At 40.3% G+C, this 12,592-nt stretch overlaps 1 protein-coding gene across 1 annotated transcript in view; it reads right to left on the reverse strand.

Moving 5' to 3' along the window:
• The window catches only part of CFAP221 (cilia and flagella associated protein 221), a 121,534-nt gene that overhangs the window by 57,011 nt on the left and 51,931 nt on the right, over positions 1–12,592 (reverse strand). The window contains exon 7 of the mRNA XM_045826102.1: positions 11,614–11,717. Within this exon, the coding sequence (XP_045682058.1) occupies positions 11,614–11,717 (104 nt within the window). The remainder of the gene's footprint in view (positions 1–11,613; positions 11,718–12,592) is intronic.

A 12,592-nucleotide genomic window follows, 5' to 3' on the forward strand; every position in this document is an offset into this window, starting at 1 on the left:
CCAAAACACTCAAAATCATGGAGATTAAATAGCATGCTATTAAATAATGAATGGGTCAAGAATAAAATTAGGGAAGAAATCAAAAGGTTTCTGGAAACAAATGAAAATGAACTCACAACAACCCAAAACTTATGGGACACAACCAAGGCAGTCCTGAGAGGGAAGTTCATAGCGATTCAGGCCCACCTAAAAAGGTTAGAAACATTCCAAACAAACAACATAACCCTACGCCTACAAGACCTCGAGGAACAACAACAGAGACAGCCCAGAGCAAGCAGAAGGAAGGAAATAACCAAGATCAGAGCAGAATTGAATGACATAGAGACTAAAAGCACAATTCTAAAGATCAATGATCCAGGATCTGGTTCTTGAAAAGATGAACAAAATCAACAAGCCTTTAAGTAGACTCATGAAGAAAAAAAGAGAGAAGACCCAAATAAACACAATCAGAAATGAAAGAGGAGAGATTACAACAGGTACCACAGAAATACAAAGGAGTATAAAAAATTACTATGAAGAACTGTATGCCAAGAAATTTGAAAACCTAGGTGAAATGGACAAATTTCTACAAAAATATAAGCTTCCAAAACTCAATGAAAAAGAAGCAGAAAGCCTGAACACACCAATAACAACAAAAGAAATTGAAGCAGTAATCAAAAAACTCCCAACACACAAAAGCCCTGGACCAGATGGTTTCACAGGAGAATTCTACAAAGCATTTAAGGAAGAGCTAACCCCTATCCTTCACGGACTATTTCAAAAAATCCAAAAAGATGGGAGACTCCCAAACTCTTTTTATGAGGCCACATAAAGACACAACCAGATAAAGACACAACAAAGAAAGAAAACTTCAGGCCAATATCACTGATGAACATTGACACTAAAATTTTCAACAAAATACTGGCAAACCGCATCCAACAATACATTAAAAAGATCATACACCATGACCAAGTAGGATTCATCCCAGGGATGCAAGGATGGTTCAATATTTGCAAATCAGTAAATGTAATACATCACATAAACAAAAGCAAGGACAAAAATCACATGATCATATCAATAGATGCAGAAAACGCATTTGATAAGGTACAGCACCCATTTTTGATAAAAACACTCAGCAAAGTGGAGAGAGAATAGAGAGAGCATTCCTCAACATAATAAAGGACATATATGAGAGACCTTCAGCCAACGTCATATTCAATGGGCAAAAACTAAAATCTTTTCCACTAAGATCAGGAACAAGACAAGGCTGTCCACTTTCACCACTTCTATTCAATACAGTATTGGAAGTTTCAGCCACAATGATCAGACAAGAAAAAGAAATAAAAGGTATTCCAAATCAGGAAGGAGGAAACAAAACTGTTCATTGTTTGCAGATGACATGATAGTGTACCTAGAAAATCCTATAGACTCGGCTAAAAAACTGCTTGACGTAATAAATGAATTTGGCAAAACTGCAGGATGCAAAGTCAATATCCAGAAATCAAAGGCATTTTTGTATACCAACAATGAAACAGGAGAAACAGAAATCAGGAAAAAAATCCCATTTGACATAGTAAAAGAAAAATAAAATACCTAGGAATAAATCTAACCAAGGAAGTAAAAGACCTGTATACAGAAAACTACACAACACTAAAGAAAGAAATCAAGGAAGACACAAACAAATGTAAACATATACCGTGTTCATGGATTGGAAGAATTAACATCATCAAAATGTCCATACTACCCAAAGCAATTTACACATTCAATGCAATATCTATTAAAGTACCAATGGCTTATTTCACAGACATAGAACAAACACTTCAAAAATTTATATGGAACCATAAACAACCCCAAATAGCTGCTGCAATTTTGAGAAAGAAAAGCAAAGTAGGAGGGATCACATTATCTGATACCAAACTGTAGTACAAGGCCATTGTAATCAAAACAGCCTGGTACTGGCATAAAAACAAGCACATGGACCAATGGAACAGAACAGAGAGCCCAGAAATAAGCCCAAGTCTCTACGGTCAATTAATATTTGACAAAGGGGGCAGCAACATAAAATGGAGTAAAGACAGTCTCTTTAACAAATGGTGTTGGGAAAACTGGACAGCTACATGCAAAAAAAAAAAAAAAAAGAAACTCGAGCACCAACTTACACCATACACAAAAATAAATTCAAGGTGGATAAAAGACTTAAATATAAGCCATGTCACCAGTAAAGTCCTAGAGGAAAACATAGTCAGGAAAATCTCAGATATTTCACCCATAAAATTTTTTACTGATATGTCCCCCAGAGCAAGGGACATAAAGGAAAGAATAAACAAATGGGATCTCATCAAAATAAAAAGCTTCTGCACAGCTAAAGAAAACAGTATTAAAATAAAAAGAGAACCAACTATATGGGAAAACATATTTGCCAATGATACCTCAGACAAGGGTTTAATCTCCAAAATATATAAAGAACTTACATGACTCCACTCTAAGAAGACAAGCAACCCAATTAAAAAATGGACAAAGGACTTGAACAGACACTTCTCCAAGGAGGACATACAGAGGATCCAGAAACACATGAAAACATGCTCAATAGTGCTAGCTATCAGAGAGATGCAAATTAAAACCACAATGAGATACCACTTCACACCGGTCAGAATGGCCATCATAAACAAAGCAACAAACAACAAGTGTTGGAGAGGTTGTGGTGAAAAGGGGACCCTAGTACACTGTTGGTGGGATTGCAGACTGGCACAACCACTACGGAAAACAGTATGGATCTTCCTCAGAAAACTAAAAATGGATCTGCCTTTTGACCCAGCAATTGCACTGCTGGGACTATATCCTAAGAACCCTGAAACACCAATCCAAAAGAACTTATGCACCCCAATGTTCATAGCAGCACAATTTACAATAGCCAAGTGTTGGAAGCAACCTAGGTGCCCATCAGTAAATGAATGGATCAAAATACTATGGTACATTTACACAATGGGATTCTATGCAGCAGAAAGAAAGAAGGAGCTCCTACCCTTTGCAACAGCATGGATGCAACTGGAAAGTATTATGCTAAGCGAAATAAGCCAGGCAGTGAAAGACAAATACCATATGATCTCACCTTTAACAGGAACCTAAAGAACAAAACAAAGAAACAAGCAAAATATAACCAAAGACACTGAAATAGAGACCAGTCTGACAGTGTTCAGAGGGGATAGGAGAGGGAATTTCAGGGGAATTTCAGGGGGAAAGGGGAAGGGTTTACAGGAACGAATATAAAGGACACATGGATAAAAACTAGGGGCGGGTGGAAATGGGAGGGAGCAGGGAAGGGCTGGGTGGGTGGGTTAGGATGGGAGGAAAAGATAGAAAATTGTACTGCAACTATTTAAATAAAATTTTTAAAAAAAGAAAAAGAGTGAGGAAGAGGGAAATCAATGTTGTAAGATTGAGAAGAGGTAACGTTCTGACTTGCACCAAAGGCTTTCTGGTTTGCTACCTAAATGATTCCTTATGCCCCTGTGCATTTGTTTTTTACTGTCCCGGCAGAGGCCTTGCACATTCTCTCATAAATCCTTGACATACCTCCTTCCCATCTAACTTTTCTATGAATCTTGAACTACCATTGCTCTCTGTGCTCACCCACATGGACATTTCACTCAGTCAGCTAAGTGTTTACTGAGCACTTACTATGGGCCAGGCACTGTTTAGGCACTCTAGAAATAGCAATAAGCAAAAAAAGGTCACAGATCTCAGAGTTTACATTCTAATTGATGATAGCAAAAATAAATAAACAAGTGAATATAAAACATAAAGTCATGATTACCAACAAGAAAAATAGAGTAGGGTATGGGGAGGCAAGCAAAATGTGACATGCAGGTGACTCCTTTTAACTGTGTTTCTACTTCAATAACTACTTATTGAATGAATGAATGAATGAAGCCAAGATTCAAAGCCTATATCATCGTACATATTACCTAAAATTCCTCCTGACTCTCCATCTGCAAGAACAGAAAGTCCTCTAATGTCTGTCTGCCCTACAGTACTCATGTACTGCCTGAATTGTTGCCTTTCAAAGTTTACAAGCTCCTAACTAGACTGCAAGCTTCTAAGACAGGCAACAGGCCCCAAAGCTCTTTTATCTTCATGGATCCTAAGCACACTGCTTCAGAAATAGGCATCTGTCAACTTCCTGAGAGCAGAAGTAAAAATCTTGAAATAATATCCACTAGTGATGTAAGAGCCCACTGCAGGGAAGAAGTAATAGTCAGAGAAGCAATGTATTCTATCCATCAACCTAAGATCAGCAGAATGGAAATGCCATGAAGCCCTGGATTCAACACCTCGACCACCCACTTGGTCAGAAAATATATCCATTTGACCTGAAGTTCATTGGGGGTTTTACACTAAGAACATTCTAGTGCTCTGCTCCAGTTCATTAACTTAAAAAATATATAAGAATAAGCTCTGGAGCAAAAGGATTAATGTCTGCCTTGACCTGACTGATTTATTTTTAAGTGCTCTCAGCCTAGTTCTGATACATAAAGCATACTAAAGCTGTAGCCTAGGCAAACAGAGTACACTGCTTTTTCCATTAACAGGGATACCAGTTAGCAGGGATCTATTAACACAACTTGGTCACAGCTGATTGTCAAATGTTAATAGCTACACAAGGGGTGCCAGGCAGTCATAGCTTACTGCTTGGCAAAAATCAATGGTGGGATAAAGGAGAGTATGTTTTATGTTTTAAAAGTGAGAAGAGCACCTCAAAATTTACTATTTTATTTTTTAAAAAGCTCAAACTATGATTTTATAGTTTCAATTTAATTTCAGATGATTACCATTAACATAACCAGGGGTAATGTTAAATCACAGGGCAGGGAGGGTATGAAACAGAGAGAAAAAGAGGAGAGAGCAAACCACAGAAATAAACTAAAAGCTAAGAAAACCCAAGTTTATCAACAAAGTGAGTATTATGAAGAAAGTGTAACAACACGTAAAAATGCTATAATTATAAATGAAATCACCAGAAATACCATGATATCTTTGCCTTGATTAAACTTGGTTAAAAGTAAATATGGGTGGTTGCTAAAAGGAGATGGAAATATAAAAGTACATTATTTGTTAGGGCATAAGGCCCAGGATGGGGATAATTTTTTAGAGTTTCTTTTCTTACATGCTCATACGATGCTATTACAAAGTTGCTATAATGTTTAAGTTAATTTTCTTTAAAAATCTCAGAAAGTACAGACCATTCTCCCATATGCTTGATGCTTATTAAGTATTGATCTTAATCTTCTAAATTTAGGGTTTCACTAGCTGTGGTTTTGGGTAAACTTCTTAATCTCTCTAAGCCCTGTTGGGAATTTAATAGCTACATAGTTTAAAAATTGTCCATGAACAAGCTGTTGACAACAGCTTTTTGATTCCCTGGATTACAGAAGGAAGTACTTCAAGGTGTACCTTTCATCTGACTCACCACCAAGTTACATACCACCCACTGGGACCATCACAGGCCCTCACTGCTGCTTTGGATGTGTGGACAAGGAAAGGCCCCAGGATCATACAGATCCTGACTCACAGCCCTGTTCAGGCTCCCATAAACTCTGTTATTTGGCCTGGTTACATTACCTGAGGCTCATTTTTCTTATCTGTAAAACAGGATCAGGAGAAAATGATGTACAGGGTCTGCGATAATGCTTGGCACATATTGTGTGTTCTGTAAATGTGTCCTTCCCAATGTCTATAGCAAATAAACAAGTTTTAATTTCTTCCTTTTTTTAATCCTCACCTGAGGGCATTTTTTCCATTGTTTTTAGAGAGAGAAGGAAGAGAGAGAAACATCAATCAGTTGCCTTCCTGTATGCACCCAGACCAGGGATGGAACCTGCAGCCTAAGTATGTGCCCTGACAAGGAATTGAACGTGCAACCTTTTGGTTATGGGATGAGGCTCCAACCAACTGAGCCACAGCAGCCAGGGCACAAGTTATAATTTCTTATACGTGAAATAATCATTAAAATGTCAAGATGAGGAAATTGTTTCTCGGAAAAACTTTTTGACCCATTTGAGCTCTTAAAAATCCCTAGTCCTTATTTTAATCCTTAATCCCTTCTCCCTCCAGCAAGCGTTATGACTGGCATCAGAAATAAGTAGTATTGGAATCTTCCTTGTCCTCCCCATCTATTAAATACCCAAAATGTATACACTGGAGCATAATGAGAACACCCTAGGGGCTCTGCCTGTATGAATGGAGAGCTGAGGAGGAGTCTGAGCAGAAGGATGCTGGGGAAAACTAAGCCAGGTCAGTGGCTCACTGTCTGCAAACCTACGACCTGCTGTCTGGGAGCAATGAGTGCAGTGCATGTACTGCATTCTCACTGTCACAGGCACGGTGCCCAGCACCACAGACAGCTCTTGGTAGGGCAGAGGGATGGTACAGGAATGTTTAGTGCTGAGCTCAAGGAGCTGCCAGCAATGTCTTGAAGAGCCTCCGCATCCACCTATTGCTCAGACTAAAACCAGGAGCCACCTCCTGACCCCTCACGCCTTACCAATCCTTCAGCAAGGCCTAACCACTCCACCATCCACTCATCATCTCCATGGCTAGCACTGATCCAGGCCAACCTGAGCTTCCTTCCTAAGGGGGCTGTGTGCTTTCCCCTTATGCTACTCCAATACACTCTTCCCTCAGAGCCTAAGAGACCTTTTAAAGTATAAATGACGTCATGACACCACCCTGTTTAGAAACCTCCAATGGCCTCACAGCCAGCTCAGAACCAAACCCTGACTCCTACTCGACTCAAGTCCCTGTCAGCCTCTTCAATTGGTCTTGCAATCTCCTTTCCTTATTCACACCCTCCAGTCATACTGGGCTTCCTTATTTCCCTCAAATGTGACCATGCCAGCCTTTGCATTGATGGCTTCCTCTGCCTGAAAATCCTCTTCCCCAGTTCTAACCAGGTCTCACACCTCTTTACCCATTGGACCTAAGCAGATGCTCCTTTTCTTCAGAGATACCTTTCCTGACCACCTGATTGAGAGCTGTGAGCTGGTCATATCACTATGGTTTATTTTTCTTCACAATCATCTGGGAAATGCCATCCTTTGTGTGCTTGTCTCTATCCCCCCACTAGCCACTGTGCTGCAATGCCATTTCTATCATCTTAGACCCCAGGCTACTTCAGAAGGTGGCTGGAAGTGACTTGGTAGGAGAGCAGAGGGTGAGTGACCACAGAATGGCAGCTCATGGAACAGATGGTGGAGAGGCTTTCATATGACTCATCTGGCCCTAAGTGAGCACAAGGCAGTTATGGAAGGTATACCCTCAGGGTGCTCCAGCTCTAAGTGTGGTGCCAGATTCCCTGGGTTCCAACCCTAGCCCTGCCCTTGGGAAACTTGCCTAAGTACTCCATTTTGCTGATTCCTCAAGTGAACATTCTAATAGAATCTACATATAAGAGTTGTCGGGAGTATTAAATGAGTTATATACTCAGAGTGGTGCTGGCACATGGGAAGCACTATGTAAACATTAGCTATTATTACTATCATTATTGTTGTTATTATCACCATCATCCCTTCTCCCACATTATTCCCCTGACTTTTATACCCATTCAAGTTGTCCCTCAAGATTACAGGTAACAGAGAGACATTCTCAAACATGCAAGCACTCTAGATATGCAGCCCCAGGAACCTATGTTAACAAGCTACTAGATGACAAAATCCAGGTGCCAGAAAAAGAACTGAGCCTCAGTGGGACTGGCACTTCTGAATGGAAAGCAGAGTGCAGAGTTTGGTCAAGGCATAGGGTGAACAACTCTGGGTGAAGTTCACTGACTGCTGCTGTGGTCAACTGCACGTAACCAGCCAAATTGACATGTCCTCTTGAACAGGTGATACCAATGGCCCTTGAAGGCGAGAAGGATAGGTGAGACTTAGTTGAGAGCTACTATTAATTTCTCTAACTTTTCTCTCACAAAATAGAATTTTCCTAAACTCTAGTCTGTCATACAATTCTACTTGCCCTCCTCTCCCACTTCAAGGCATCCTGGTGGCATTACTCTTCCAGCTTAGGGTGGTCACTGAAAGCTTGAGTCTGAAGTTAAGTCAGCTGGCCTCCCTGAGCCTCACTGTCCTCAGCTGTAAAAAGGTGATGATAATAGTCCCTCCTCACAGGGCTGTGGGATGAAATAAGGCAGTGCATGTTATGTGCTTAGTGCAGTACTTGGCATGTGGTTAACAATTAGTAAATGGGATCAATTGCTAACATTATTCCAGCACTGCCACACACTGAGGATACACTGAGTGCCCAGTAAAATATAGCACTGCCATCAACATGACAGAGCTGCTTCAGGGTCTGTTCCTAAAGAATTGCCACTTGCTACCTAGCTTTTCCTGCTTTCTTCAGTATGCTACTATCACTTAGTTAAAAAAAGGACAGAGGGAATTAATTTGCATCTTATATATTAATCGTCCCTAATTTTTCTCCCTCACCATTAGGTTTGGGGCTTTAGAAAGTCACAAGAAAGTTTGATCTCTTTATTCTACTTCTCCTGAGCATTCTTTTTAAATCTCACATATGGTCCCTGGCTAGTCTCCCATTTGCTGAACTGGAAGATTATTAGAAGCACTTTGCTAGTGTATCTCACTCACTTCTATCACTTGTCAAAGATATACCTGTATGTCTCCATGTCTCTGTATAGCCTTATAATCAACATATATTTTCTGGGATAAGGCTATTCATGATCATCCTAACCACCAACAAGAAACTACATTGTACTGCAAAAATCTCAGAATGGAGGTGGGGTTGGCATCAGTTGGAAGACAGGGAGATCATCAGTTGGATTGCAGAAATGTGAGCGGGGCTGGTGTCAGCCGGAAGATAAACAGATGTGAAAAATCTGTAATCAGTTTAAAGACAAAAAGTGTTCTTGAAGCTTGAATTTTGAGATCAGGTTGTGGGCTGGATTGTTTTTTCCTGAAGACACTTGTCTTGCAGTTTCTTGCATTAGTTTGGGTATCGAAGTAATGCTGGCCTCATAAAATAAATTTATTTTATTTATTTAAGTTCTGGCCAAGATGGAGGCATAGGTAGAAACCCTTCACTTCCTTACACAACCAAAAGGAGGGCAACAACCAATCTAAAATCGATAAACAACCAGAAGTGCCAGAAAATCATAGTGCATGGAGCTCCATCAACCAAGAAATTACAGAAACAGTCCATCAGAACAACTAGACCAGTAAGAACCCTTGGCAAGGCAGCAGACTTTGTGAGTGGGGCTGGCTCCAGAAAGGCTGCAGACCATGCGGTGGGTGGGAAACTGAGACTCAAAGCTCACTGTGGACTACGGCAGTTCCCATGGTGGGAGAAACTCCCAGTTTCACACAAGAGTTTGTTGGAAAGTGGGGCTAGAGCCGAGGAGGTGAGCTGCATTGTTTCCTCTCTGGCCCCTCCCCCCACAGGCAGCACCACAGAGCAGCAAGGAGGGTTGCCCTGCCCTGGTGAATACCTAAGGCCCTGCCCCCTTACAACTTAACAGGCATGCCAAGACAAAGAAATATGGCCCAAATGAAAGAACAGAGCGAAGCTTCAGAAACAGAGCTAAGTGATGACGAGATAGCCAATCTATCTCACAGAAAATTTAAAGCCCTGGTAATTAAAATGCTCACAGAATTGATTGAGCTTGATTGAAAAATGAAAAAACAAATGAAAGATACCCAAAATTAAATAAAGCAAAATATTCAGGGAACCGCCAGTGACAGGAAGGAAACCAGGACTCAAAGCAATGATTTGGAATGAAAGGAAGAAATAAACATCCAACTGAACAGAATGAAGAAACAAGAATTCAAAAAAATGAACAGAGGCTGAGGAATCCCTGGGATAACCTGAAACAGTCCAATATCTGAATTATAGGGGTGCCAGAAGGAGAACAGCAGCAAGAAATTGAAAGCTTATTTGAAAAAATAATGAGGAAAACTTCCCCAATCTGGTGAAGGAATTAGACTTCCAGGAAGCCCAGGAAGCCCAAAGAGTCCTAAAGAATTTGGACCCAAAGAGGAACACACCAAGGCACATCATAATTACCCAAAATTAAAGATAAGGAGAGAATCTTAAAAGCAGCAAGAGGAAAGGAGATAGTTACCTACAAAGGAGTGCCCATAAGACTGTCAGCTGATTTCTCAAAAGCAACCTTCCAGGCAAGAAGGGGCTGGAATGAAGTATTCCAAGTCATGAAAGGCAAGGACCTACATCCAAGGTTACTCTATCCAGCAAAGCTATTACTTAGAATGGAAGGGCAGATAAAGTGCTTCTCAGATAAGGTCAAGTTAAAGGAGTTCATCATACCCAGCCCTTATTATATAAAATGTTAAAGGGACTTATCTAACAAAATGAAGATGATAAAAAAATATGAACAGTAAAATGACAACAAACTCACAACTATCAACAAATGACCCTAAAAGAAAAGAAAAACAATGAAAACAAAAACTAAGCAAACAACCAGAACAGGAACAGAATCAGAGAAATGGACATCACATGGAGAGATTTTAGTGGGGAGGGGGAAGAGAGGAATAAGGGGAAAAGATACAGGGAAGAAGCACAATTGGTAGGCATAAAATAGATGGGGAGAGGTCAAAAAATGGTATAGGAAACAGAGAACTCAGAGAACTCAGAGAACTTGCATGTACAACCCATGGACATGAACTAAGGTGGGGAATGCTGGAGGGTTGGGGAGTATAGAGAGGAGGAGGGATAAAGGGGCAGAAATTGGGAAAATTATAATAGCAAGAAAAAATAAAAAAAATCTCAGAATGGCTCTTAGTTCTCTAGGAAATTATACATATACAAACACACACACTTGGCATTTTAGAAGCAATTCAAAGTTTCTGATTTGAACCCTCATTTTGGATAAAAGGTGCACTTGCAATGATGAAAGCTCATGAAACAAACGGATAACTCTGCTAACATTTAAAAACAAATTTTTAGTGTTCACAGAAGACCATGGTGAACAGATCTTTAAATTCCAAACCTAAACACCAATAGACAAAAACTGGGGAGCAGGAATCATGTCAGGTGGAGAGTTCACTTTCAATGGTCCTGAGCAGCATTGGGACCTCTCTCCTTTACGGTATGCAGAGAAAGACTGCCCACAATTCATCAGAAATGTCACTGAGATTCTGAAAGCTGGGGAAGAAGTAATACTCCCATTTTATTTGAAATTGAATTAAAAGGTGAATACAAAACCAAGAGATATCAAGAGCCAAAATCAGAATAAGAACAAATTAACTTCCAACTTCCAGTTCTGATCTTGGGAGAGCTTAGAACTAGGCCATGTTGAAGAAACAACACAATGGGCCATTTGATGGAAATATGCTAGAGACTCTTTATTTGGTTAGCAGTCCAACAACCAGTACAGAACCTATAGGAGGTCTATGCAATACCCCTATAATGGCCAGGTATTTACCTGGCCATTATAATAAATTATCTCTGTGACTCAAATGATCCCAAATGTCTTTATCCCCAAGTGTCCAATTCCAATTTACATTAGGTCAGATATATGAAATCTATAACTTGAGAACTATTCTCCAAATCCTCTTTGGTGTAGTAACTCTAAGAAAGTTGAAAACTTGAAATCTTGACTCTCCTTACCTGATGTTGGCTCAATAGTAAAGGCTTCATGAGACTGAATCAAAGCAATATGAAACTCAAAATCTACCGGGCAGCTGCACTTCAAAGGAATAACATATTTTTTGCTGCAAAAAGAAAAATGGAAAGTGTCATTTTTCTTTATAACTAGCTTTTTTGGTATCAAAGAATAGAGACTCGAGTTATGCAATAAACAACTACAACAATGACAAGAGTCAACGCCAATACAATAATTCCTGGGTGCCAGCTCTCCTGCACATTTCCCAGATAGTAACTATTCTAAAGATTTATTTATTTATTTATTTATTTATTTATTTATTTATTTATTTATTTTCAGAGACAGGGAAGGAAGGGAGAAAGAGAGGGGGAGAAACATTGATGTGACGAAAAACACTGATCAGTTGCCTCTTGTATGCCCCTAACGGGGGATCTGACTGGGAATTGAACTGGCGACTTTTTGGTTTGCAGGAGGACACCCAACCCACTGAGCCACACTAATCAGGGTGATAGTAACTATTCCAATCCTATGAGGTAATACTATGACCCTCCCACCTACAGGAGAAAAAACTGAGACACAGGAGAGAATAAATGTCCTGCCCAAGGTGATGCAGCTAGTTAGTGGCAGAACTGGAATTTAACACTGATCAGCTGTCCCGAGTGTCCACACTTCAAATACCTCTGTCCTTGCAGCCTCTCAGGTGCTGCAGGTTTATCCTGTTGGACACTCACAGTCACGGGAGACGGCATCTCTGCCACACACCAGGCCCCAGGGAACCTGGGAACCACCGCACAAGCAGGCCTCACAGAAGCTAGGAAGCCCCTGCCTTTACAGAGCTTAAAACTAGGCCGTGTTGAAGAAACAACACAATGGTCCATTTGGTGGAAATATGATAGAGACTCTTTATTTGGTTAGCAGTCCAACAACCAGTACAGAACCTATAGGGGGTCTGTGTTGACCCAAGACAGGGTCAACATCTGGGTA

Source organism: Phyllostomus hastatus, unplaced genomic scaffold, assembly GCF_019186645.2.
Source record: "Phyllostomus hastatus isolate PE091 unplaced genomic scaffold, TTU_PhHast_1.1 phas_scaffold_60, whole genome shotgun sequence".
Taxonomy (NCBI): domain Eukaryota; kingdom Metazoa; phylum Chordata; class Mammalia; order Chiroptera; family Phyllostomidae; genus Phyllostomus; species Phyllostomus hastatus.